At 41.9% G+C, this 27,791-nt stretch overlaps 1 protein-coding gene across 2 annotated transcripts in view; it reads right to left on the minus strand.

Moving 5' to 3' along the window:
• DNAH6 (dynein axonemal heavy chain 6) overlaps nucleotides 1-27,791 on the minus strand; it is a 131,002-nt gene that overhangs the window by 73,164 nt on the left and 30,047 nt on the right. For both annotated transcript variants that reach the window (XM_082204454.1, XM_082204455.1), the window contains 22 exons: nucleotides 27,465-27,584; nucleotides 26,627-26,807; nucleotides 25,695-25,791; nucleotides 24,379-24,574; nucleotides 23,064-23,228; nucleotides 22,527-22,640; nucleotides 20,536-20,661; nucleotides 20,297-20,452; nucleotides 19,043-19,204; nucleotides 17,291-17,428; nucleotides 17,028-17,195; nucleotides 16,237-16,385; nucleotides 15,321-15,428; nucleotides 12,979-13,534; nucleotides 12,707-12,829; nucleotides 11,361-11,543; nucleotides 9,599-9,742; nucleotides 8,214-8,435; nucleotides 7,456-7,603; nucleotides 5,092-5,249; nucleotides 3,672-3,803; nucleotides 1,332-1,503 (listed from right to left, as the gene is read on the minus strand). In XM_082204454.1, the coding sequence (XP_082060580.1) occupies nucleotides 1,332-1,503; nucleotides 3,672-3,803; nucleotides 5,092-5,249; nucleotides 7,456-7,603; nucleotides 8,214-8,435; nucleotides 9,599-9,742; nucleotides 11,361-11,543; nucleotides 12,707-12,829; nucleotides 12,979-13,534; nucleotides 15,321-15,428; nucleotides 16,237-16,385; nucleotides 17,028-17,195; nucleotides 17,291-17,428; nucleotides 19,043-19,204; nucleotides 20,297-20,452; nucleotides 20,536-20,661; nucleotides 22,527-22,640; nucleotides 23,064-23,228; nucleotides 24,379-24,574; nucleotides 25,695-25,791; nucleotides 26,627-26,807; nucleotides 27,465-27,584 (3,718 nt within the window). The remainder of the gene's footprint in view (nucleotides 1-1,331; nucleotides 1,504-3,671; nucleotides 3,804-5,091; nucleotides 5,250-7,455; nucleotides 7,604-8,213; nucleotides 8,436-9,598; nucleotides 9,743-11,360; nucleotides 11,544-12,706; nucleotides 12,830-12,978; nucleotides 13,535-15,320; nucleotides 15,429-16,236; nucleotides 16,386-17,027; nucleotides 17,196-17,290; nucleotides 17,429-19,042; nucleotides 19,205-20,296; nucleotides 20,453-20,535; nucleotides 20,662-22,526; nucleotides 22,641-23,063; nucleotides 23,229-24,378; nucleotides 24,575-25,694; nucleotides 25,792-26,626; nucleotides 26,808-27,464; nucleotides 27,585-27,791) is intronic.

A 27,791-nucleotide genomic window follows, 5' to 3' on the forward strand; every position in this document is an offset into this window, starting at 1 on the left:
CTTATTAGTCCCCTCTCCTGTAAGATGTAAAAAGGGTAATACTCTCTAAAATCTTAATTTTGTGTGGGATATCACCGGGGGCTATCAGCAAAGATACTTGAAGATTTGCAAAATCTGCTTATGAACTTTGCATGAAATGGGGAAAAAACCCAAGAGTTATGGGGGAGTGAGTTGTGGCTAAAAATAATTAAGAAATTGACTATCCTTCTCATCCATTAAAGGATATTTCAAGGCAGCAACATTAATGTATTTAAAAGCATGATTTCAGTCTGCTGAGTAAGATATATAAAATCATTACATAGAGAGACATTACAATGATCACCTATAAAAATAACTGGGAGAGAGAGCTGGGTTGTCAAATTCCAATAGATGTTTAGAACTGGATTTGGAATAACATCCCCAAGCAGAAAGTCAGCACAAATTTGAAGATAATTTTTGCAAATTCTCCAATAGTATTTAGCCCCTACAAGTTTTAACCATATTTATAGGAATGTTTGTAATACATGTTGGAGATGACAGACAGTGAATGTAGATAAGGTCCACATTTCCCAGTTTTGTCTCAAAATAAGGAATTTTTGGGTAGAAAGAATAAATGAGATTGAATTTATAACAGGTTATATTTAACCTCTTGTAAGACCCTTTGATTGTACTTAGTGTGATCTGAAGATACAGAACTGTACTGCATCTTTTAACTGCTGGAATGTTGATCTTTGCAAAGTTAAATAAAATAAGGACTCCAACTGATGAATAATAGATTATGAAATTATGGGAAATGGTATGCACGGTCAAACTAACTAATACGGCAAGGGTTAGAGAGGGGTGACAATATTGACATACTTATTACGTACTGGAGTAAAAGGCTCAATATAATGCACAACCCTATGCACTTACTTTGTTGTAATACAAGTTATTTTGTTTTGTTTTAAAGTATGTGATGTACATTATGCACAATTATGATAAAATAACCTTTTGATTTTAAAAAAGGAAAGAAAAAAAAGCACATGGTGTTGAGTTAACAGCACAGCTTTACTTTTACAATTTTACTTTTACGCAGTTTACATTAGCTGTCTTCTTCTATTTCGGTACAAGTCTATACTGCTACTACTAACTTTTCTCTATTCTCTTGAAATGACCTTTCAAAAATTCACAGTAACTCTAGAGGAATGCAATGCACTGCTTTTTCACAGCAATATGCCAAGAATAAAGTTATTTAAAGGTAAAACATAGCATGCTAACATTAGACAGTAGAGAGAAATTACTAGGGAAAATAATTTTGACAATGTGAGCACAAAACTGGTACAGAGATTGTGCCAAGTGGAAATACTCCTTACCTTGCACACATTTTGACAAATCACGTAAATTAAACACATAATGGGATTTTGCTGGTGTTGGGAGGAGATCAATGCTCATTCTTTGATATATTTCAACAGCAGCCTCCACTATACTTTTTGCACTCTGCCTTACTGTTGTAGAGAAGTCAGCCAAAAATCCTTTTAAAATAGCCTAGTCCGAGGAAAAACAACAAAACAAAACTTAAGCTCAAAATGTAATTAAAGTTTTGTGGTGTTCTCTCTTTTATTCTGCTCAAGCCAGCTGTGATTTCAATGTTTCTTTTAAAAAGTGGAACTACATCTTTTTATATTAACAGAAAAGCACATCCTGTATTTCTTTCAGGCATCTGCTAGTCCAACTATTGATTTATTATTGTGTTTGAGTGCCAGTTCACGTATTCAGAAAGTTTTCCCCATTCATCCCAGTGAGAAACTTCCATGTGTGCAAACAAATCCATCAGCATGAATGGTGAAATGTGAACAAGCAATACTGCTAACGGGTTTATCGTGTTAAGGTGCAATTTTCAATGGCAAAGATTTCATGGTGGGCTCAGTAGGTAGGGCAGGGATATTTGCATTTGGTTTGCTCTGATGCTTTTTTAAACAACTTGCTTTAATTTGTGAAGACACAGAAAAGGGTGATGGCACCAAGCAGTATTAGACAGAACTATGCAGACCATTTACCATGTCAAGCAAATACTGAATATAACAATGTATTTCAGCCTTATTTAGGAGAATCTCTCGCTCAAAAAAGAAAGAAAGAAAGAGCCAGTCTACATCAAAGATAGTCATGGCTAGCTCAAAGTTATGTAGCTACATCAAATATTTTAAAAGTATCATTTCAGAAGCAGGGAAAAACCACACATTTTAGCCTGAAGTTCATTGGGGTGATTAATACTTGCTTCAATTTGCATCAGTCCCCACCTTCAGCCCCACAACTATAGGTGTGGCTATGAGTGAGAAAGAGGGCATTTACTTACTTACTTGCAGTTTAATGCCAAAATAGGCTTCTAAGCAGTTTACAAAGTATAAAAAACCAACTTACACAAACAATTGCAATATACATATCCATAATTCAAAAGCTCACTAATACAGTGCTATGACCCTCATGGTCCCTTCAGCTGATTCTATGATTAAAGAAATACATCAATTAAAAACAGGATCATGTGGAGTTTTTAGAGAGTGCCATGGGTACTACCCACTTCTTTTTGCTTATCTACCAGAACAATAGATCCTCTTAGATTTTTGTAACTTTTTTAGATAGCATGATGACAAAACAACTAACAAATCACAGGAATATGGACCAGAGGTTGTGTATGATAAGATGGTAGTTCTGAGGGGGGCCCTCAGAAAAAAAATATTTGAGGATCTATCAGGGACACGGACTTATAAAAAATATTGGGGGGGCCCGGGAAAGCTCATGAATAATAAATAAGCTCATGAATATGCAAATAAAGTGGCTCCGGCCCTAAATAGGGCAAGCCACGCCCCCCCAGCCAGCCGATTGGCTGGCTGGGAGGTGTGGCCAGTCGGGATTACCCTGTTCTCGCGGGGGCTGAAACCGCCAGGAGGAAGGAAATTCCCCCCGGCAGTGCCTTGGCAGTGGCGGTGGTGCTGCGAAGCAGCGAGGCAGGAGCCCCCGCCCCCGGGGATTCCCTAATCTCGCGGGGGATGGCCGGGGCTCTCCGACTAGGGCGCGCGGCTGGCTGGCTGACTGGCGAGGGAGCAGGTGGGGAGGAGGCGGGGGACGGCGGCCGCGCTCTGCTGGAAGGGCGCCCGAGATTATTGGGGGGGCTGAGCCCCCCCAAAAAATTTTTTGAGGGGGCTCGAGCCCCCTCAGGCCCCATGGAGTCGGCGCCTATGGGATCTATAATGATTCATATCTCACAACCCTGTTTTTGTACCAGTGCTAGAAAACACCATTCTGTGATTTTTATGGTTCAGCCAAGAGAGATGCGATACGTGATTTGAGGATGGTTATAAGGGTGGGGAAGTCTGGGGGGAGAAATTATGGAATTTCAAGAGGATCCATCTTACTGGATCCAATGTGTGCATGTGCACATATACACATTCTCTCTCCTGCAGCACCCCACTTACTCATCTGGTATCCACAGACTTAGTCTAAAGTGCACCGATATTTAAAGGTATCAGGACTCTGCATTCAGTACCAATCTTCAATAATGTTCATAAATGCATATCAAAAACTTTCAGCACTTCAGAAAGTAACACATGCTACTAAGAATCTGTATAAGTCCAGCATCTCAGAACAGCGGGTTATGGCAGACTGAACAGAAGAATCTATTTTTTGTTCTTTGTTACTGTGGGGAAGTTGCTACTGACCTCGAAAATTTGTTTAAGGCTATGCTCAGAGGGTGTCGGAAGACACAGCATCGCGAAATGTCTAATGAAACGTGCTGTAACTGGATTACGTCCACCACCTGGAGGTGCACAGGCTGAACAAATAGTTACATCCTAGGGGGGGAAAGATCATAGATATTTTGTGTCAAAACATAATACTTAAGTCTTTAATCCTATAAAAACTTGTTTCATACATTTAAACCACAGCTCAGATAACATGCCTGATTCCCTATTCTTATTTTTAATTCAGCATCAAACTGTACTGATGAAATTCTATATACAGTAAATATCAAGGCAGGCTAAAATTGTTTGTGGTGGCTTGAACCTTAAACCTCATTCAATGCCCTTCAGCAATCTTCAGGTGTAAGGAAATGCTGTGTCTGCATAAGCTGAAGGGGAAATGAAGCAGGTAGAAAGCAAAATGAATGAAGTTTAGAGATGTATAAGGCAGACATAGGCAAACTCCAGCCCTCCATATATTTGGGACTACAATTCCCATCATCCCTGACCACTGGTCCTGTTAACTAGGGATGATGGGAATTGTAGTCCCAAACATCTGGAGGGCTGGAGTTTGCCTATGCTTGGTATAAGGTATCATGATGGATATGTGTTCAAAAAAAATGTGGGGAAGCCTTTTTTGGAACTAAAGGGGGGGGGCGTATTGTCATAAAAAACCAGAAATAATAACATTAAAAACTGAAATGCGTGAGAGAAAGGATGAGCAAGTGAATGCTGGAATGTGAAGCTTGTGCTTTTCCAGAGAACCATAAGAGAAGGACAGAAAACACGTACGCAGGAGCTATTGCTATAACTTGAGGACAGAGAAAGGAGAGAAAGCTAAGAAAGTTGCTATGCCTTGTGATTAAACCAGTGAAAGCCAGCAGAAGGAAGTGCTGCCATATATTGACATAACTGACCCTTTGCTTCCCTTTGTTTGGAAGTGTGCCATCCCTCAACCACTCGCTGGTTGAGTTTGTGCCGCACTGTCCTTGCAACGCCTAAGTAAATGTCCTGTTCAGCTGACAATTGGAGTCTGGATCTTACTGACCCTATAGGCTGAACCCAGCTCATGGTAAACAGTGAGTGTGTTTTCCCCCAAAACCTCTGGCCATATATACATTATTTACACAATAGGTCCCGCGTGATTGGCTGATTCAACTCCCCTCCTGGAGCCTTATTGGGCTGCTCCTGCAGGTGAATCAGGTTGCTGATTCACTTCCTCCTGGAGCCTTATTGGGTTGCTCCTGCAGGCCAATCAGGTTGCTGCCTTCCAGAATCCTACCTGCCTATTGTTCTAGGAGCCAAGCTCAGCTCATAACAGGAACCTCAATACTTTCCCAACAGAATAGATGGTACTCAGATTATAGCATTCACTGTCACAACCAGCTGAAGGCAGACTTGCCTGTATTTCCTTCCAAAACAGTTTCTCTCTGTCGTAGAACCCTCCAAAGTCTTGATACTGTCGTAGTAGCTCAATAGGGGGCTGAGAACCATAACGATCCAATTTAGGCATGTTTAGATCGTCTACAAAAATGACAACTCTTTTTGACCCTGGTGCTCCTAAACAACAGAAGAGTGGAGAAACCACTGTTGGTAAGTTTTCCCCAAATAACAAAATTAATACACAATAGCACCGAGTTTTTTACACTTCAGAAATTAGCAGGCTTCCAATGCTGTTAAACTGAAACATCAGTTAAACTGAAATGGACCACTGATTAACCAAAGTTTATTATTTCATAGTCTTTAATTTGACTATGGCAAATATTAAGAAAATTAGAGACCTGAATAATGTGGCAGAATATTACAGAAGTAAACATAAATGCCAAAATACAGATTGTTGTCCTAATGTTGAAAGCAACAGAATCCTTTCTGGATGAATATGCAGTGATGTGTGAAAAACAATGCTGATTTTCAATCAGCCTGCATTACATGGAACTTTTTTCCTTTCCTGGAACCCCTAGTTTTGATCCAAGTTCTCTTTTAAGCAATTTTTATCCAATTTTATCCAAGACCTCGTGTGGGTGTTCAGTATATCTGATGTGACTGTGTTCTTAGATAATGCACTTGATTTAGATTTGTTGTTGTTGTTGTTGTTTAGTCGTTTAGTCGTGTCCGACTCTTCGTGACCCCATGGACCAGAGCATGCCAGGCACTTCTGTCCTCCACTGCCTCCCGCAGTTTGATCAAACTCATGCTGGTAGCTTCAAGAACACCATCCAACCATCTCGTTCTCTGTCGTCCCCTTCTCCTTGTGCCCTCCATCTTTCCCAACATCAGGGTCTTTTCCAGTGAGTCTTCTCTTCTCATGAGGTGGCCAAAGTATTGGAGCCTCAGTTTCACGATCTGTCCTTCCAGTGAGCGCTCAGGGCTGATTTCCTTCAGAATGGAGAGGTTTGATCTTCTTGCAGTCCATGGGACTCTCAAGAGTCTCCTCCAGCACCATAATTCAAAAGCATCAATTCTTCGGCGATCAGCCTTCTTTATGGTCCAGCTCTCACTTCCATACATCACTACTGGGAAAACCATGGCTTTTACTATACGGGCCTTTGTTGGCAAGGTGATGTCTCTGCTTTTTAAGATGTTGTCTAGGTTTGCCATCACCTTTCTCCCAAGGAGCAGGCGTCTTTTAATTTCGTGACTGCTGTCACCATCTGCACTGATCATGGAGCCCAAGAAAGTAAAATCTCTCACTGCCTCCATTTCTTCCCCTTCTATTTGCCAGGAGGTGATGGGCCCAGTGGCCATGATCTTCGTTTTTTTGATGTTGAGCTTCAGACCATATTTTGCGCTCTCCTCTTTCACCCTCATTAAAAGGTTCTTTAATTCCTCTTCACTTTCTGCCATCAAGGTTGTGTCATCTGCATATCTGAGGTTGTTGATATTTCTTCCGGCAATCTTAATTCCGGTTTGGGATTCATCCAGCCCAGCCTTTCGCATGATGAATTCTGCATATAAGTTAAATAAGCAGGGAGACAATATACAACCTTGCCGTACTCCTTTCCCAATTTGGAACCAATCAGTTGTTCCATATCCAGTTCTAACTGTAGCTTCTTGTCCCACATAGAGATTTCTCAGGAGACAGATGAGGTGATTTAGATTTAGCCCTAAGCAAAGCAAATTGTACATTATTGTACAATTTATAGGAGGGAGATATATGTATCAGTGGCAGGGCATGGGGTAGTATGCACAGGAAGGAGCAAAAGAGGATGAATGAAACATGTCCATAACAACCTCAGGTCAAAATATTGTTTCACTTCTCATTAGAGTACAGTATGTGAAGATGTGTTGCATTTCCCAAATGTCAATGCTGCCCTCCTGTGTTAAACTGAATGGAGTACATCAGATTATAGCCTACATCAGGTGCAGGGAAGCTCTGGCTCTCCAGATGTTGCTGAACTAAAATTTCCATAACCCCAGGACATGTTCTGTGCTTGATGGGAGTTATAGTTCAGCAGGATCAGGAAGGACAAAGATTCCTCACCCCAGGCCTACATTTAACTAAAAACCAACAGCTTTAAAACTGAAGAACTCTGAATCTTCTTTCTTCCTGCTGCTTCCAGGTGTAATTATTTAGCCTTATCTCTGGGAGAATTCTTCTCCATAATTCTGTAGGAAAACCATAGGTAATTTGGGAAAAAATTACTTTGCACTAACCTGTTGCGGAGTGTTGTTGAAATTGGCAGCGAGTGGTTGAGAATGAAGAGTTGATTACAAGAAATACAGCCAACACAATTTAGGCAACAAAATATATTATAAACCTCTTTACCTAAAATATTTTTCCGTTTCTTTTCTAATTTGGATTCAATAATCTCCTGTGTCCTTATAGATGAAGTCTGAGCAGAGAAATTTAGGTAAACGGGAACATAACCAGCTTCCTCTTGTATTCGGTTTAGCAGTGCCCTTGCAACTACAGACTTCAAATGACAAAAAAAATAAATATACAAGCAACAGTGCATTATATGCACAAAAAATCACTGCAGTTACATTCGGAAATATTATTAGCTCCTCATAATGAGTAGAATTCTCCACTGGACTATACACAGAGAAATCTAGATTTGAGAGATTGTTCCCTGAACAAGTATTTTGAATTTATGCCACTGAAATTTACCACTATCAAGTTGCTATGTCAGCTAACTTGATGAGCTTTTTCATGGTCACTGGATTTAAAAAATTGTGCTATCTGAAAATTTTGATGGCTTACTTTTCCAAAATATTAATCAAACTTGTTAAATAGCAAATTGTTTACAATGCATCGTTTTGTTTTGGAACCTATTTTTCCATTTTTACCCTCATCATTAGATTAGAAGATAATTAGAACATTACAGAAGTAATTTATTCAGTGCCTCTCCCTACAACATTATCTACCTATTCTCCACTCTCTTGAGGAATCTCTATAGATTTGATTAAAACAGTGCCTTAACTAATGTCCCTTAAAATTACTAATTAATAACTTGGTGGATTTGATGTTTTTGAATTTATATAAATGATTTGACTATTTTGTTAAGCAACCAAAAGAAATCTCACCTTGCCAACCCCAGTTATCCCTGTGAACAACACAGAATGTCTGACAGCTAGCAATTTTTCCATAAGAAAGCCATAGCGCACAGTGTCGGTGGTGGGAACAAGCATTTCAAAAAATGGTACAGTGTGGCTGTATTTAAATGTAGGTATAATTCGCTCCCACGGATCCAGTCGCTTTGTCTCAAAATCAATGAAAAGACTCCACAAATCACCAGAAGTTGGAAGCTAGAAAGAAGAAATAATCACATTCATCCTTGTCAAGAACTGGGAAGAAGGGTTGGAATACATGGCAAAAGGGACGATTGGTCTTACCTGTAGCATAGATTTGATAGGTATCAAATTAGGGAAACAGCTCTCTTTGTACAGGCATATAAGGGTTTTGAATTATTTTGTCACATACATGCTGTTCAGAATTTCTCCCTGTTTTCTAGACCTGTGGACTACTCTTCCTTCAAGGCAGGAGCCGACAATTATTAGCTTCGGGTGATAGGTAGAAGCAGGGGTTGGTGGAAGGGTGTTATATATAAAACTGGTTTCTGAATTTTAGAAATTTTAATATTTTAACGACTGTTTTCATGACTGTTTTACTAGCTGAATTTCACCCTCCAACGATTGTATAATAAAGGGCAAGACAGAAACTTTACAAATAAACAAATTATTGGGCATCTTCCCACAATCATGAAGACCAGAGCTTTGTTTTGAAGTGTAAACCCTTCAAAAGGCACTCCATGTTAGAGCCCAAACTGCACATTGTGAATCGCAATAGAAGTTATGGCTGCTAATTGCATTTATTTGTTGCTTATTGCATAAAATGCCTGAGTTTCATCACAAAGATATTAAAACATAATTGACACAAAGAGCTCATCCCTTCAATAAAATAAAAAGGACAAATCCTACCCCACCCCGCTAAAATATTAACACAGGCTATCATAATATATAACCCCAATTAGGAGCCAAACACCTGGGTGGACAGGAATGTTTTTGCTTGGTGCCTAAATCTGATAATGATGGCACTAGGCATATGTTTCTCCAAAAGGTCTCCCGCAATCAGGAAGCCACCACTGAGAAGGCCTGTTCTTGTGTTGCCACCCTCTGCACCTCCCTCAGAGGGGACATGGGTGATAAACATAGAATCCAGTTATGAAGATTCATGGATATTCCTTCACACCTGGAATTCGTGGATGAATTTTGTAGGCCACAAAAAATTGGGTTCAGCTACCCAATTAAAAAATGAATTGTTTGTGGGGCATGTCTGACTCCAAGAGCACTTGTAGAAGTGCCTCTACACAGGCTGCATTCGAAGAGAAATTCTTCCTGCTCTTCCAGATTACGCTGCTCTCACAATCACTATAAATGAAAATGTGTAAGCAAAATAGTATGCTTCATACCTTGGCATCTGGGTTATCTTCAAACTGCTGTCTTATAAATGTATCGAAACCATCCCAACAATTCTCTGTTAAATTTCCACCAACTGACCACAAATAACAGAAAACAAAAGTCTGGCATACAAGAGAATTTAACCTAGATTGTTCCTGTACAAAGAAGAAAAGGAAAATAAATACTTTTTAAAAAAATACGTGTACTATTTCCCCCATATCAAATTAACATACAGAAAACTCCAGTAATCTGAATGAGGTAAATTTAAAATTCTCTTTCGTAAAAAATAATATGCTATTATACCTTAGCAGGTACCATATTTTTCGCCCTATAGGACGTACTTTTTCCCCTCCAAAAATGAAGGGGAAATCTGGGTGCGTCCTATGGGGCGAATGCAGGTTTCGCTGAAGCTTGGAGAGCGAGAGGGGTCGGTGCGCACCGACCCTTCTCACTCTCCAGGCTTCAGGAAGACATCCGCAGCCTAGGCAGCCCTGCGGAAGTTCGGGCAGGGCTGTCTAGGCTGCGGATAGTAGCCTGCTTCCTGGAGCGCCGGGCGTGCTGAAAGCAGAGTGCCCGGGACTTCGGGAACACATCCGCAGCCTAGGCAGCCCTGCGGAAGTTCGGGCAGGGCAGCCCTGCGGAAGTTCGGGCAGGGCACTTCGGGAACACATCCGCAACCCTTCTCACTCTCCAGGCTTCAGGAAGACATCCGCAGCCTAGGCAGCCCTGCGGAAGTTCGGGCAGGGCTGTCTAGGCTGCGGATAGTAGCCTGCTTCCTGGAGCGCCGGGCGTGCTGAAAGCAGAGTGCCCGGCACTTCGGGAACACATCCGCAGCCTAGGCAGCCCTGCAGGAGGTCCCGCAGGGATGTCTAGGCTGCGGATAGCAGCCTGCTTCCCAGAGCGTCAGGCGCCCTGAAAGCAGAGCGCCCGGCGCTTCGGGAACACCTCCGCAGCCTAGGCAGCCCTGCAGGAGGTCCCCGCAGGGCTTCCCACGCCGGGGATAGCAGCCTGCCGCCCCGCAGGGGGGGGCGCCCTGAAGCAGAGCACCCCGCGTGCCGGACAGACATTGGCCAGCCCCACAAGCTTGGGGGACAGCAGGGAGGCGCAGCGCCGCCATCCCGCTGTTCCTCGACCTGGTTCGGTTTCCCCGACCTGCTTTTGGGGGGGAAATAAAGGGAAATAAATTTCCTTTATTTCCCCCCAAATAAACTAGGTGCGTCCTATGGGACGGAGCGTCCTATGGGACGAAAAATACGGTATGAGCGACAAAGATATGATATTTTCTATATAACTTGATTTTAGATATTTTCCTGTGTGAAGGTTTTTATGATGTGCTTATCATTTAATATGTTTTTGATTAAGAAACCTAAGCTACAACAATTCTATTGAACTCCCATCCACAAGATGGAGTTTCAGATGCCTGGTCAAAACTGTTTTGTTTTTTTGCTTGTTTTTCGGGCCTTTGCACCCTGAATGCTTCTCAGATGATCTAAAAATATATTTTTTAACTGAGATTTTAATTTTTTGAGAAAAACTTGCATGCATGAGCAGCATCACGTTCACAATAAACTGCTAAGTGGAATCACCCATCCAACAATACACACATGTGCGTGCACATACACACACACACACACACACAGAGTTACTCAGTTATAAAAGGGATTATCTGGGAAGACCCACATAGAAATAGTTATTTAAAAGAATAACAGAATATTGATACTGAGGTCTTTCCCCATAATCTACAGACACAAGGAGTAAGGTAAATAGCTATACCATTGACATATTGGGACCTCCCTTTCCAAGGAGCAGTGATTCCAGTAAACAGCAGAGAGTTGTAACTTTACTGATGTCCACTTGATATATAGCTTGCGAACACTTTTTGTGAACATATTTCAGGCCGCCTTCAACATAATGGCAAAACAAGTCAAACAAATATGTTCGTGTTTCCTCATTGATCTAAAAAACAGAATAAATATTTGTACACAGTTACTATCTTATCCCACTTTGAGAAGTAAGTACAGCTCCTAAGATGAAAGCATCTTTGACATATTAATCCATATGTGAAACATACATTTCCCACTTACCCCCTCCCTTGGGTGGGCGGGGTTTGCGACACCACACGGGCTCCTGGGACTGGGGAGCCACCCACCTTGTTACAGGGAGGCCGTTGCTCCGCCCCCATCTCAGCAGGCCTATGGGCGGCCAGCTGGGGGTGGGACAAGAACCAGCAAAGGACCGATGCTCTTCAGCCCAGGCTCACTTGTTTTTCTTTCCAGGTTCACCTGCCCAACCCTCCCTGCGTATAACATGGTCCTCTTTTGCACTAACATCTTGCTTTAGAGGTCAGCGGGCGCTGCTATGGTCGTAAGATGGTTGCTATATTCAGAACCGGGAAGGAATTTTCTTGCATTGGCAGGTTTCGCCTTCCCCATAGCATCTCGTCACAACTTTGGCGGTTTTAGGCCTTGGTCAGTATTCTATAGTCTATCTGTGAGTCGGAGGCAGCATATTGATGCACCCCCATGCGGCGGCGTTTGCAGGGCCCGTTAAAGGGTTGATTGCAGGGGTCACTGGCCCTACAGCGGTGGCATATAGGTCAAACTCCCAGCTAGGTGAAATGGGAGGGCAGGCTGGGTAAGTTCACGCTTTCCAGTCCCCTCCCACAACACCTGATTGCCCTGCGCAGCCTCAGCCCCTATCGGGCACAAGAGGGATACCTTCCAAGGCCTAAGCCAATAAAAATAAATAAAGCAGTGGGCTAATTTAAACCCATACATTGTTGTTCATGTCTCATCTCTTGGGGTTGTGGTGGGCTCCGGGAACAGGGTTTTAGTGTGTGGGCTCGCAAATCACTTTCTCCAGTACTGCAGTGCCCCACACTGACCAAAGTGGAGCAAAAACAAAGCCACTGAGAAACTAGAGGGTGTGAGCAGGTTTGAAAGCCTCCAGAAATATTAAAAATATATATTTTAAAATATTGCTACAAGAAGCGACCTTTCCCTCCTGCCCACAGCCCCAATGAGATTTCAGCATGCTCAGTACCACAGAGCGTTGGGTGTCAGTTAAAAAGAACACTGAAAATTTTCCCTTTTGGTTAAAAGTGCTTTTGCAAAACCTACTCTGTCTTCAAGGCCTGCCATCCATGTCTTCACATATGGGATCCACTTCAGTTCCTCAGGATCAATGTAGACCATTCCGCATCGGCTAACTGTGGCAGGTGAAGCAACCCTCAAGTCTTCCACCTGAAAGTCATGGATATTGCATATTTCTGTTTCAGTATATAAATTTAAAAAGCCACAAGCAAAGATGCAAATAAATAGTGTGATATCTTTGTTCCAGATATGCACTGAAGAATTAGAAAAAAACATTTGAACCTGAGAAAGAAAAGTACCTCAAACATCATGTGAATGTACGGTGTGAGTTTGATTCTTTCGCTGTTAGCCAGGCAAAGCATCTTGTTATCATCCAAAACGGTGTTTAGGTTTTCAATCCATAAGGCATCCACAGGTCCATCGCTGATGATCCATTTATGATCTTCAGAGGTGTCAACCACAGCAGCTCGAACGCTAAGAGCCATCAGGCCATCTTTCCACTCCAAAGTTAAATTGTTAACCTCACCATATAGTTCACCCATTGTAATTGATTTAGGGTTCAGAACATATGTTTTAACAGGCTGGTAGAAAGGGTTTTCTTCACCCGCTTCATGCAACGCTGCAAGGCTATCTGCCAGAACCTGGTAAACTGTAGTTTTCCCACCTCCGGTTGGTCCAACGAGCATGACACCATGCCTTACCAGCATTGTTTCAAAAAGTTGTATGACTTTATGAACCATGGTATCTTCAGCCTGTAATCCTTTGGAAAGCATGACATCTATTATTGTTGACTGTAGAGTTCCATAGTCATGCTCTGGTATTATGACTCCAGGAAAGAGGTCAGATATAATCCCACTGAAAGAAGTGAAAGCAAAAGCTTTATTTGATTATTTAAAGTATTTCTATCCCATCTCTCCTACCCTCAAGACAATACTTAAACAACAAAGCAGAACAATAGCCCACATTTTATGCAGCTTACCTGTGAATCCCCATTCTGTCCATGGTGGACTCTACAATATATTCAGTTTCATCAACCGATTTCCCCTTTACTAGGAGGTAAGTAGACTGTTCCCACCCTGGAACCACAGGAAAGGGGGATTCCTAAGTAAACTCAAATTCCCCCTTTCTTCCATGAATCCAGGATGGGGCAATCTTGCAAGTAAGTATGCATAAAAGCAATGTACATCAACAGCAATGTACTGTGTGACTGACTTTGGGAGATGCTGCCTTTGGGGAAAGGGACCTGCCAAAGGTAGCATCTGTTGATGTGTACGGCAGGTGTAGGACTGACCTCCACATGCTGACCCTGTAGTTTTCCATAGAGCAGAGTTGGTTGTTGTGGCGATCACACAGGGTCCCCGGACGTTTGACGGTCTATTGATCCCTGTGCCACCACTGTGCTCACTTCCCTGCTGCCACCAACCCGTTTCTCTCGGGTACACACTAAGTCCAGACAGTTGTTAACATTAAACAAGTTTATTTTATAAGCCTTAACAAGTTTATGGTTTCAGATAATTTTTGTCAGTTTCTTAACCTTAGTTTCTTTACCGGCCTATCCCCTTCCTAATACCTTCTGACTGATTATCCCACTGTTTAACTGACTCCTCTTAACAGATTCTCTCACTCTCTCACAACAGACTAGCCCAACCCACAGACTTATCCTCCCTCTCTCTTCTCTAACTCCAGACTGGCTTCTTAACAACTCTAACTCCTCCCCTTGGGTTCCTACTGGTTAATCATTTTACACTTAGTTAACCCTTTCCTTATGAACCCAGTATGATGTCACACACCTAGGAAGGCAAACGCCACAGTTGTACTCTAGGGAGAAAGCAATACAACTCTCAGAGGCTTCCACTCTTTGGGCGTGATATAGTTCTTCAGCCACTTCAGAATCTGCCTTTGGTAGACTTAAACAATGAAAACAGCAGGATGGCAGAGTAACAGATCTTGCTAAATAGGAAGGCATGCTTGTAACTGTGACAACAGCTCCATCTGGTACACAGGCTGAGACCCTACCTGCCTACAGACTGCCTTGCCAGAGTGGTGCATGCTCTAGTTACCTCCTGCTTGAACTACCACAATGTGCTTTACGTGGGGCTACCTTCAAAGGTGACCCAGAAACTACAATTAATCCAGGATGTGGCAGCCAGACTGGTGACTGGGAGTGGCCGCCGAGACCATACAACACAGGTCCTGAAAGACCTACATTGGCTCCTAGTATATTTCTGAGCACAATTCAAAGTGTTGGTGCTGACCTTTAAAGCCCTAAACGGCCTCGGCTCAGTATACCTGAAGGAGCATCTCCACCTCCATCACTGAGGTCCAGCTCCGTGGGGCCTTCTGGTGGTTCCCTCACTGCGAGAAGTGAGGTTACAACGAACCAGGCAGAGGGCCTTCTCGGTAGTGACACCCGCCCTGTGGAACACCCTTCCACCAGATGTCAAGGAAATTTTTTATGTTATAAACAAGTAAGTTTAAATATGCATACTGTTGAAAATTGTTGTGTAGTTAATTTCTATTGTCGTTTAATGCTTATCTTATAGCATCCCTACTGGAAATAACGGAAGAGTCATATTCACTTATGGAAAAATAAAGATTCTGTGATTAATTAAAGAAAACACTAATTTACTACGAAATGTACCTGAACAAAACAGCATCATCTGTAAGAAATTTTGGAAGGTTGGAATCTCGTAATGCTCTTATTAATACAACATCCTCATTCAGATTTGGATTCTCTCTCTTTAGTGACCTACAATTATAGAAACATTTTAAAGCATATATTAACAGAATTATGATTACCAATAAAATTTATTTTTTTTTTAAATTGGTATGCATATTTTGGTTGGAGAACTGCATCATTAGATTTGCAGAAATGCAACTATGGAAGAATAGCTGCATTTCAGTTTATGTATTGGTTTAGAGAGCATGTAGATTAAATAGGTTCACATTAAAACGTGAACAAATTTCTCTCCCTGCCCCACCCCATCTCTACCTCTACATTAATTAAGAGAAACAATCAGTGCTAGAGCTTTAATGCCACAAAGAACTTTAAATTTTTAACAACCCATATCGGCAAAAAAATATAAAATTTAGATACAAATAGTAGTATGTAGTATGGCATTTTTATTTAAAACAAATGGGACCAATAAATAAGATGTATATATTTCTAAGCTGGGTAAGTAAATAAAATGTTTATACAGTGGTGCCTCGCAAGACGAAATTAATCCGTTCTGCGAGTCTCTTCATCTAGCGGTTTTTTCGTCTTGCGAAGCAACCCTATTAGCGGCTTAGCGGATTAGCGCTATTAGCGGTTTAGCGGCTATTAAAGGCTTAGCGGCTATTAAAGGCTTAGCGGATTAGCGGCTAAAAGGCTATTAGTGGCTTAGAAAAAGGGGGGGAAGCGGGGAAAAATCGGAACACTCGCAAGACGTTTTCGTCTTGCAAAGCAAGCCCATAGGGAAAATCGTCTTGCGAAGCAGCTCAAAAACGGAAAACCCTTTCGTCTAGCGGGTTTTCCGTCTTGCGAGGCATTCGTCTTGCAGTATGAAGATTCTTACCCAGCCATGACCAAAACAGATTTGACAGCTCTCATTCCAAAATCATAGTGGTCCTGTTGAGAAAGCTGCTCACTACACAGTTTGTACATCTGAGTCATCTTTCTTGCAAGTGTTTTACTTGATTCAAATCCTTCTGAATACAAAATAACCTAAAGTACAAAAAAGGCATGTTGTGTGTTCTTACAAAATAAAAGTTTAACTATCGGCAGAGCATCAACAAGTGTACAATGTGACTCCAAGAGAAGGCTCAACAATATGCAGCTGAGAGGGAACCATTGGTCTTATCTGAAAGGTATTTCTACCTGAGTGTAATGATGTGCTAAAGAGGGTTAGTGCTCCCCCTAGTGCACGGCTCAGCAAACTTTTTTAGCAGGGGGCCAGTGCACTGTCCCTCAGACCTTGTGGGGGGGGCAGACTATATTTTGAAGGGGGGGAAATGAATGAATTCCTATGACCCACAAATAACCCAGAGATGCAGTTTAAATAAAAGCACACATTCTACTCATGTAAAAACACGCTGATTCCCGGACCGTCCACGGGCCAGATTTAGAAGGTGATCGGGCTGAATCCGGCCCCCGGGCCTTAGTTTGCCTACCCATGCCCTAGTGAATAAACTAACTGTTGCAAACAAGACATACTAATAGAAGTATGAAAAAGAGATCCTGGGGTGGTATTTCTCCTGATGTTCAACTATTGGCCCCCTTAAAGACAACTGTTCCAGTACGTTATTCCCACGTTGTAATTTTCTGCTCTCAAACACTTTCTGCATAATCATACATATTAAAAGGTACCTCAGCAATCAAAGCATAGTTAGGAACCATCATTGAAAATGGCCTGAAAAGTGCTTTCAGATTGTCAGGTAATTCTGTCCGTCCAGCATAGCCGGGATTCATTGTAATGAAGGCCGCACAAGTCATCACCAATTTTATTTCACGTCCCTCAAACATAAACCGAGAGAGCTGTTTGAAAGAACAATTTAAGAACAATATTACATTGTGAAAATTATTAAGACCGTGAAACAGAGCTTCTGTTATCCAGAAAACACAGAAATTACCTTAGCAGCTTTAGCGTTCCTAATGGTTATCAACTGTTGAGCAATAACAGATAGAACTTCAATATCAATTCGGTTGAATTCGTCAAAACAGCACCATGCTCCAGATTGCGCCAAGCCGCTGAAGAAACGTCCCATCATCTGGAACAATAGTTCATCTTAGTTAACATGTCTCAGTTATCTCTCTCCAAAAGCTGTGATTTCAGGCAATAAACTCTTAAGGCATAGAATAAAAGGAGTGTATCTCTGTTGTTCACATGAGCACTGGGTTATATGTCCTCAGTTCTCTCCTTCTGGTAGTGCAAGGCATGAACCAAATACTATATAATTCTGCTCTAAAACCGATATAGTTATACTATCTACTACAATGGTATGCTGAGATCCGTAAATCATTAAACATAAAAATAACCATAATGACTTAGACAAAATATCATTGTTGTGGTTTGTGTAGCCTAAATATGGCTTAGCTGCACACCTGAAGGTGACCAAGCTCACAAACCATACTTGTGGCCAACAAACCAGGATTTGAAGTTAGCTTGGCTAATCTCTGCTTCAATTAGGTAAAGGGTAAAGGGACCCCTGACCATTAGGTCCAGTCGTGGCTGACTCTGGGGTTGCAGCGCTCATCTCGCTTTATTGGCTGAGGGAGCCGGCGTACAGCTTCCGGGTCATGTGGCCAGCATGACTAAGTGACGGAAGCCAGCCGTCACAAATGGCGCAGTTTAGCATAAAATAAAGACACAGAGAGCCAGCAATATTTTCAGGATGGTATGAGCAGCTCCTTTTGAACTTCTCTCCTCTCCGGTATCTTTTATTATCCTTTGTTCTCTCCTCTCGCATGGCCGTTTGCCAATGTCTCACGTTACCTACATCCGGTCATGGCTTTTACCCACCCATTCCCATATAAGGTTATGCACTTAATACACTGCAAGGCACGGACATGCAGGTCACCGAGGTCAGCGAGGCACCAGGTGGCGCTACAAGCCTTTGCCATGACTTCATGGCTCCCACAACTAAGCCGCTTCTGGTGAACCAGAGCAGCACACGGAAACGCCGCTTACCTTCCCGCTGGAGCGGGACCTATTTATCTACTTGCACTTTGATGTGCTTTCGAACTGCTAGGTTGGCAGGAGCAGGGACCGAGCAACAGGAGCTCACCCCGTCGCAGGGATTCGAATCGCCAACCTTCAGATCAGCAAGTCCTAGGCTCTGTGGTTTAACCCACAGTGCCACCCGCATTAATTGTGGCTTATTGCTACACCTGAGTGCTGTATCCTGCTTTAATGCTAGCTTGTTGTGTCTCTCTACACCTGCTGCCTGCCTGGTTACAAAGAAGCGAGGGAAGAGAGGACCATGAGCCAATCGAAATAGGTATCCTAAGTCTAGGGTGCCATGTGCAACACAGCTGGGTGCCAAGGGAATTTCATCTGGGATATATCCTCAAAAGATCCAACAGTTGCTAGTTAGTTTATCAGTAAGGGTAGTGTTGGTTGTGAAGACACTACTGTATTCCATCACAGTCATCTTGCCAACAGTCATTGGCGGTACAGTCCTATTGGGTTTTTTAAAGCACAGGTTATATTTCCTCTCACAATCCCATACTTTACACCAACCATGAGCTCAGCATCCAACGGTTATTGCAGTGTCTGAAAATAATATTTGTTAATGGAAATTACAAATTGCAGGAACTTCACCAGCTCCATTAACATGAAATGCTACAGAACAATAAAGGTGTTCTCATATCGTGCTCCATACCTTGTAATCCAAGCCATCTGAGCAGTTAAACACAACACACTGGATGGCAAGCGCTTTTGCGAGGTCTTTGGTAGTTTCTGTTTTGCCAGTGCCAGCAGGTCCAGCTGGGGCTCCACCAAGGTCAAGTTGCAATGCTCCCATAAGGCAGAGGTAGCAACGATCCTGAGTCAAAGTGTAGAAAGTTACATAGGCATAGATACTGAACAGTGCTATGAAATTATGTCCTAATTTAAATAACACAATTGTACTGCAGTATAATCTTCAACAGTTTGCACATTCCGCTCCTAAAAGCTAATAGCTTCAGTACGTATGAATTAGATCACTAAAAAAAAGCTGAGCCATTGGGAACATAATTCACTGAAGATATTTGACATATGGCCCAACACCAGTAGAAACTATTCCCACATACTTTCTATCAATAATGTACCTTTTACCCACACTTTAGATAGACTTTAGATAGTTTGTGTTGTTTGCTGTTAGTGTGGTACTGTAGCTTTCTGCTGCTGTTATGAGGGGGGTTTCTTTGTGTGTTTTTATGAACTGTGCGTGTTTTTGTGTTAATGTGTTTATATTATAATGTATTTTTGTTACACCTAGGGTTTTAAATAAGCTATAAGTCACTTGCAGACCTTTTTGTATAAAAAGCAACCAACAAGCTTAAATAATAACAATAGCCAAAAAAGAGTTAATTCAAATAAATAATAATATTTAGAGCTTCTTCAAATCATAATTTAATATGAGATGGTTAACCTTGTTCAAAATTTTGTGCATTGTTCAGCTATAGGTGGGGGCTGCTTTTGTGGAGAGTTGAAGGAGACATGAAGAAGCCCTGATTCCACTAATTCACTTATTTTGTGACCTCACCATCTTACTGGTCAAAACAGGCTTCCAAGCTATTTGCTGTGCTTCACAAACCTGCAAGAGCAGGCTGAACAGACAAACTAGTGAAGCAACAGAAATTAGTTCCATGGATAATGATGTCTCTACTGTGTCACCTTCACATTTCTTAAGAACAATTATTAGTCTCCAGCCCTAGAGAAAGGTAATCTTGAGTTGACAACTTATCCCTGCAGTACCTTTTCCCCTCCCATAAGCGTACATGATGCTGTAACACGTTTATATGTCTATACAGGACAGTTTTTTAAAGCAATGTTATGTAAAGGTGAACACTATTTGTTAGCAATATCTAACAGAAAGTTCCAGTTTTCGCTTACATTTCATACTACATGCATGAGGTTGAGGGCAAGGTCTTACCGTGAGTGGGGTTATCACTAATCTTGGACATGCACCCAAGTATTCGTAGGCATAAGTGTACTGGGATAAAGCCATTCTAGCTACACAGTTATCCAGATCCAGGTCCCAATAGTAACGCAGTTGCCTTTGCCAATCAAAGTTGTCAACAGAATCTACCTTTACGGAGAATATACAACATTTATTAGATGCTGATTTTAAAGCTGCAACTGCACAAATATCATTTAAAAATTGTAATATACCTTCTGATTTACAAGTTCAGTAACAATGTCTCTTGCATGCACATCAATAGTTATGAGCGCTGTTATGATGTTTCTGTGGAGCTTGGGAAGGATGCCACGAACTAGTGAAGCCAATGCATTTAATCTCTATGAAAGGAGAAGAAATCACAATGTTAGGAAACATTTTCCTATTTTACTCAAGATAGTAACGTTTCAAAATGAAAGTGCTGTATCTACTGCTAATGTAAGTAGATTTGTTCCAAAAGGGGGAGAAGGTGGTTACGAATATTTTCGTCAGCAATGGCAAGAGCATCCAGGGTCAGGTAAAAACATTTTACTGCCCAAGGCAAAGGACAAGATGCTGCCCTCATTTCAGAAATAGAAGATGACTGGATTAGCAGCTGGATGATAAGACAGCATCCTCTTGAGATCAGCAGACCAGCTTAGGAGGTACAGGCAAGCTGTCTTCCAACATCTTGCCACCACTCCGTGTCCAACTTCTACCACAAGGGGTGGCCAAACTCACTCTGCCTAATGGAAAAGCCAGCCCTGTGTTAATCCTATTTCGACCATTTTTAAAGATCATTGCAACGCCTATTAAGGAAGCACTGCTGTCACATAGCCAACTCAGATTGACTGGCCTAGTGCTTTGATATCACATTCACGATATGACCCCTTACTGTCTGGGAAGTAGAAAGAAGCCCTAACCGGAGAAAAACAGACAACAGCAACAGACGGGAAGAACAATTTCGAAGAAAAGTCAGCACTTACATATTTAAGGATGGGAGAGACAGAATATTGAAAGAGATTAGATGTTATGGAGAGATAAAGTGTTGTTATTCTGAGTAAGTCAATGACTCTTTGAGCCAAGAGCCGCATTCCAATTTGAAAGAATAGTTTCGGAATGAAAAATACTCATTTTTTGAAATATCATCCAACATCACTTTAGTTTGCATTAAAAACATCACATGTGGGCACTAAACCGATAAAAGGTGTCTTGTGATAAAAAGGCATTATCCAGGAAAACTGAGTTTAATCATACTTTGTGTGTTAACTGGCTAATCCATTGCAAGGTGTGGGTGTGGGTGTGGGTGTGTACACACATACCAGAAACTCAGGATACCACTGGATGAATCTGATGGCATAAAAACTTACACCATAATACAGGGGTCAGCAACCTGCGGTCCATGGGCCACAAGTGGCCCACGGGGGTCGTTTAAATGGCCCCCGAACCAAGCAGACTGCTCGGCGAGCCCCCACACGCTGTGCTAAAGCGGCGCAGTGCAGGGCAGGGACTTGCTTCTGCAGTATTGGAAATCACATCTGTGCAGATGTGATCCGGCCCACGGAGCGATCTCCGCAGGAGTGAACCGGCCCAGGCGACGTAAGCCTTGCTGACCCCTTCCATAATACATTTGTTCATCTTTAAGGTGCCACAAGACACTGCTGGTTTTGCTGCAATAGACAGAGAGATCCTAACCACAGCCAGGGAGCAGCAGAAGGAGAGTACCAGACTGACCAGGGCAGAAAGGAGGTGGGGGCATATTTTTGTTGTGCTGCAATGCCAGCTCCAGGATACTATGGGCAGTAGTTTCCCATAGGGCCCCCATCACATCAGGGCCCCCATCCCCACCAGTGGCACTTCTCTCCACCAGCGGAGGCCAGCAGCATCTGCCTGAGCAGCATCATGGCCAGCTCCCAGTGTCCCCTCCTCGTTCCTCCATTACCCCCACCCTTCCTAACCATGTGCTCCACCTTCACTCAGCCCCCTCTCACTAGTTGCCCCTACCTCCCCACTGCCAGAGCATATCCCTATTCTTGGGTGTGGTGGGGGAGGTCAAGCCATTGCCTCTCAAGGGCCCCCTAATCCAAAAAACCCTTCACTCCTCAACACGAGAGGGCAGTTAGGGTTGCGCTCTCATGTGGAAACTGCTACCCGGGACAGTTAATTAAAATTATGTCAAACAGCTCCATACGATCAGTTTCAACCCCCCCCCCTTATGAACACTAACTTCAAAGTTTTCCTTTTCAAATTCTTCCAAAGCTTCTAAATGATCCTGTTCCTCTCCTTCTAAACACTGAGTCAGATCACGGCACCACATGAGCTGAGAAATGGTCAGCACGACCTATGTAAAAACAAAGCAAAAACAGGGCAGAATAAAGGTAGAGGCATCCACAGCTGAGAACTGCTTTCATTAACACTGTGCTCCTCCTTTAATTGCATAAATCCCCTTCGAATTTCTGTTCCACAAGCATCTTCCTGCTTAGTGCTCTTGTAGAACAGCTATTTTGCATGGCTCCCATCGATTTCAAGAGGGCTCATGCAGGAAGGTGATAGTCTTGGTCTGTGTCAAATGGTTCCCAGCTCTGGTCCACTATAAAAGCAGCAGCATTAAGTAACCAGGTAAGCTCCAAGTAGAAGATACTTTGGAGATATACTGAACTTTAAGCCCATAACCAGCTCAAAGAACCAGTATGTCCTCGAGACTAAGAAACAAAGCTCTCCCCCCCCCGACCACCACCATAAAGCAGTAACTGAGCCTGGTTACCTGAGAAGGATGTCCAGCGACAACCCAATGTACTCTCTCCTTCGTCTGATAATCAGCAATGGCAGCTTTGCTCAGGCGGCGAAGGGAAGCGAACATTGCTTCTTCAACTTTACCAAGCCAGTCTTCAACATTTCCCCTGGCTTTAAGTCCTTTCCCTAAGCCAACCTAGAAAGGCAAGTCTTGCACTTACTATGAGGGTAACTTGGTGCTTTTTTTAATGTAACTTAACTGATTTCTCCTTAACTGATTAAAGACACAATGAATAATACACCTTTATGCAATGTATTTTTATTATTTCAAATATATATAAAATACAGAATAAATCTAGGAAACACTAATAATCCTATACCGTGAATTATAAACATTGCAACTATCAGGTAGTGAACTGAGCAGAACGGAAAGCAAGAGGCAACTCTCCCACATTTCACAGCATTCTGGTGCAACCAATAAATTGAATCCAAGATGGGGCTATGCAGACAAAGAGGGGGAGCTATGAAGAGAGGATATCTCAAGCAGGGGTTGCTAAGGACAGGGTGTAGGCTTACTTACTTTATCCAGCACAAGTGAACTTTTGCTATTCTCTCCTAAGGGTAAAACTAAAATGTTGGAGATGGCACTGCAATGACAGGTAAACCTTCCCCCACACTTGACCCTAGGCTGCCTGGGTCACAGACACAGATTCTGCAGGAGTGTCTTCTTCTTCGGCGATCATTCATAGCCAAGTAAGATCGTCTTCCATGAACACGGTCTTAACAGTGAGTCAGTAAGTGACTGTGGAGGTCAATTCTGGATCCACATGTTCCTCCTCAGTGGGGACATAGGTTTCGGGGCAGGAGTTGATCAGTGAGCTGGTTGGTTATAGCTTATCATAAACAAAAATGATGTTCCTGTTTTGCTCTGCCCTGGGAGCAACAATCAATGAAACTTGTGGTTTGCTTCTTGCCAAAAAAACCATGAGCAGAAGGTAAGGTTGATTCTTAAGTTTACTACTTATGGTTTATTTGGAGAAAAACCACAAGGACTGGTTCACACATCACGCTAAATCAAGGTTTGCTGCTCACAGCCCCAGGCAGGGTGGAATAAAAGCGGAGTGATTCAGAAGCACACACTGTTATGCTGCTTGCTCATGGCAAGTCATAAAATTCATCTTATCATAATGTGTATGCATTACATACAGAGGAGCAATATTCTTCCTACCTTCCCCACATAACACTTCCTGCTGTAAAGAACCTCTCTCTCTCTCTCTCTCTCTCTCTCTCTCTCACACACACACACACACACACAGGCATTTTGCTTGAGTTAAATAATTGCTTACCCTCTCACCTTCAGGTGACAGCATTGCTAAAATATCATTGGTAAGAACCTTTTCTTCTCCTTCGGCTGGAGCCATATAGGCAAATTCTAGTTTAGCGATTGAATCAAAGCACTTCCTTAAGTGAGGCTGAACAGCTTGAGGATTGCGAGTCTGAGCCAAAATCTCCAAGAGCTCATCGTTGGATAAAAAGTAAAATCTGTTTGCAGATAATTTTGAAAGTGTTAAAACTATTTTTTCAGAAGTTTTTTTTTATCTGTTAAATTTCAAAATATATTCTACACTGAAGTTGTGAGGATAATTTGAGACAGTAGACTTAATTTGTCTTAAAGCAATTTCTTTCATTTCTGTAAAACATGCTTTTCTATAAATGTATTTTTAAAAGCCTGTGGATTAAGTAATTAAGTTGTGCACTATTTCAACAAGCACGGTAACAAAACAGTCATGGGCAGGGAATAAGTAGGACTAAAACCAAAAGGAGCATGATGAGGAAGTAGAAGACTTGAAACTATAAAACAGACAGATAATCAACAGAAAAATGAAGGTGGTTTCAAAAAATAAATATAGGAACTTAAGAAAAGCTTGAGGCGAAAAGGATCACAAAGGACCTTCCTTGCCCACTACAGACATGAACAGTCAAATAGCACAAACCCAAACCTGAGTAGGAGGAGACAGGAGATAAGAAATACGTTCAGGTGATCTGCTCTAGATGAAGACAGGAAGTGCTTCAAGGGAAGTGAAAGCCAACCACTTCCTTTGAAGCTACAAAGTTCCTTCCCTCAAGAGGCGCCAAACCCACCTAGACACACACAACTTCCAAGAGAGAACTTGCATTATTCCCTGGTTTAAATCAAGAGTGGGGAATATGTGGCCCTTTAGATGTTGCTGGACTTCAACTCCCATCAGCCCTAGCCAGGATGGCCTATGGTGGGAACTGGAGTTCAGAAACATCTGGAGAGCCACAGCTTCACCACCTGTGGTTTACAAATAAGATCTATCCAAAGTTAAGACTTAACACTTCCATATAAGTCTATGGGATTCAAATGTGCTTAATTCTGATGGGATTTCACCTCTAAGATTATACTGAATAAAGATTTATGCAACATCCAACATTCCCTTTTCTCTCTTCCTCCCTGTAGCAGCCTCTCCCCACCCCATAAAAATCTGCTCCAGGGAGTCCCCTAGCCCTGAGTGTTGCTTCATGGGTAGGAGAGGAAGGGAAGGTCTTATTGTGGTAGCAGAAGTCCATTGGACATTGCAATTGGCTATCACCCAGAGTGAAGATGGTTTAATTATATTCTGATTGATTCTTAACTAACCTGGGGAAGATTACTCTCTTAGATTCCAAATAAGCTTCCAGGCACTTCTGAATTTGATCAAGAAGTGCATTGTTATTCTGGAAGGACTCTAAAAGGCCTGTATCAAAGAAACAATAATTAATAAAATTGCACAGTGAAAATGGAATGTGTAACAAACCTAACAAGGAGTAGACAGTAGGAAGGAATAAAAAACAACTGCTCAAGGCCAAGGCAGGAAACAGATGGGGGGGGCGTGTCTAATGGACAAAGATCTGTGTTTCTGTCCTTAGGTAAAAGAGGAAGATTTGGCATACATCACCACCTCTGCAGAAACAATAATTTAATAAGCTTGCACAGTGAAAATAGTGTGTGTGTGTGTGTGTGTGTGTGTGTGTGTGTGTGTGTGTTGGGATGAAAAAAAGGAAAAGATGGTTTGTAATATACAGAAAAGCTTCCAACTTTATATACTGTCTTTGAAATCCAGCTGTTTAAGCTACAAAGGCACAAGTGTCGGAACAGCTGGAAAACAAGCCAAACCATGGAGAAACAAGCCATGGTTTGTTGGACAGTCTGTGGGACAACTTGTGGTTAACTCATGGTTTGTTAAACAAACCATGGCTTAGTGCTATGTGCGAACCAGGCCAAAAAGTCAGAAGAAAGTTGCATATACGTGAAGAAGGCAAAATGGCAGGAATAAAATAAACCCTGGAAATAGATCCTACATTAAGCAATACATAAGCATCACTCAAATGAAATACGAATACAGAGGGACAAGCTGAGAAGTGTTTGTGTATCTGTGTGTGTGTTTGTATGGGCCTCAGGCACTTCAGCACATGGCTTTTAAAATCATACTACACGCTTAAGTTACAGTAGGTGTGATTTGCATTTTCCAGCTATACATAACATTGTTTTATTATAATCAAGCATAATAAAAAAATTAGATCTATTAATACCTGGCTGAGTAGCTGCTCGGAGGGCATTAGGCAGACGATTAACTTTTCTCATAATTTCTTTCCATGACTTGTCCACCTGCAGGAACATCTTTGCTTCTGCAGGCAGCTGCCTTTGAATATCAGGAGCACTGAAAATGCTTTCCAGATAGAGCCAGTTCCTCTGGCATGTCAGCCATTCTTCCTACATCGCACAGGGGGTAGTGGATCAGGGCAATAAAGACAATTACAAGAATGTCAAGGTGTCGTTGTTCTCTGGAACACATTTCTATCCTGTTCCTAAATAATCTCTTCTATTCTGGTATCCTTTTTGAAGGCTGCAATATGCTATATTGATGTTTTTAGAGAAGTACTATTCATCATTCCTCCAACAGCATACAACTAATTTGCAGAAGCAAAAAAAAATCTGAATACCATATTTTATAAGTAAAATTGGGATGATTCTCCCCCCACCCCCTGCAAACAATGCTGAGCTGTAGCTGCCACTTCAGTATCATCTCCAAATAGCACTTTCATACTTTTCTGTTAACTCTTCGCAGATTTAAATAATTCAGTGTCTTTTGCAAACACTGTTGCTGTCCTACTTACATGCTTTTGCAGGCCATTACTGAATAAACCATAAAGAATCAATATTGCTTCTATAGATAGATATGAATTACATGATCATCAATAATCCTTCCTATGCAGGTATGTTACTATCACCAAGTTGATATTTAAACACTCTCTTGTCAAAGGTAAAGGGTAACTTCTAAGAAACAGTAACATATTCCAAGATTACTTTTCCTCTTTTATTGCTAACACTAAAGGCAATGAGCATGTTTTTAAATAAGGTGACACTCACCAACGTCTGACTGAATAAAGAGAGTTGCTTTTGCCATTCATCAACTCGCGCCTTGAGAGGGCCTACATATCGTGAAGATGCTATTGTTGCCACATTGATCATACTGTCATCTAGAATGACCTTGAAGGAAAACAATAAACAGAATTCTCAGTTTTGACAACTGAGTTCCCAGCAGTAAATGGCTAAATACAAGGTATGAAAACTGTTCTCTCAGTCTCACCAATTAAAATGTGTTCTCACCAATTAAAATTAGCCCAGACTAGTTTCCCAGCTAAAGTGTTAGTTGACTGATCTACTGGTTAAATCAATTAAAGCTGCAGCCCTAAT

The sequence above is a fragment of the Podarcis vaucheri genome (assembly GCF_965113315.1).
Source record: "Podarcis vaucheri genome assembly, chromosome: 17".
Lineage (NCBI taxonomy): Eukaryota > Metazoa > Chordata > Lepidosauria > Squamata > Lacertidae > Podarcis > Podarcis vaucheri.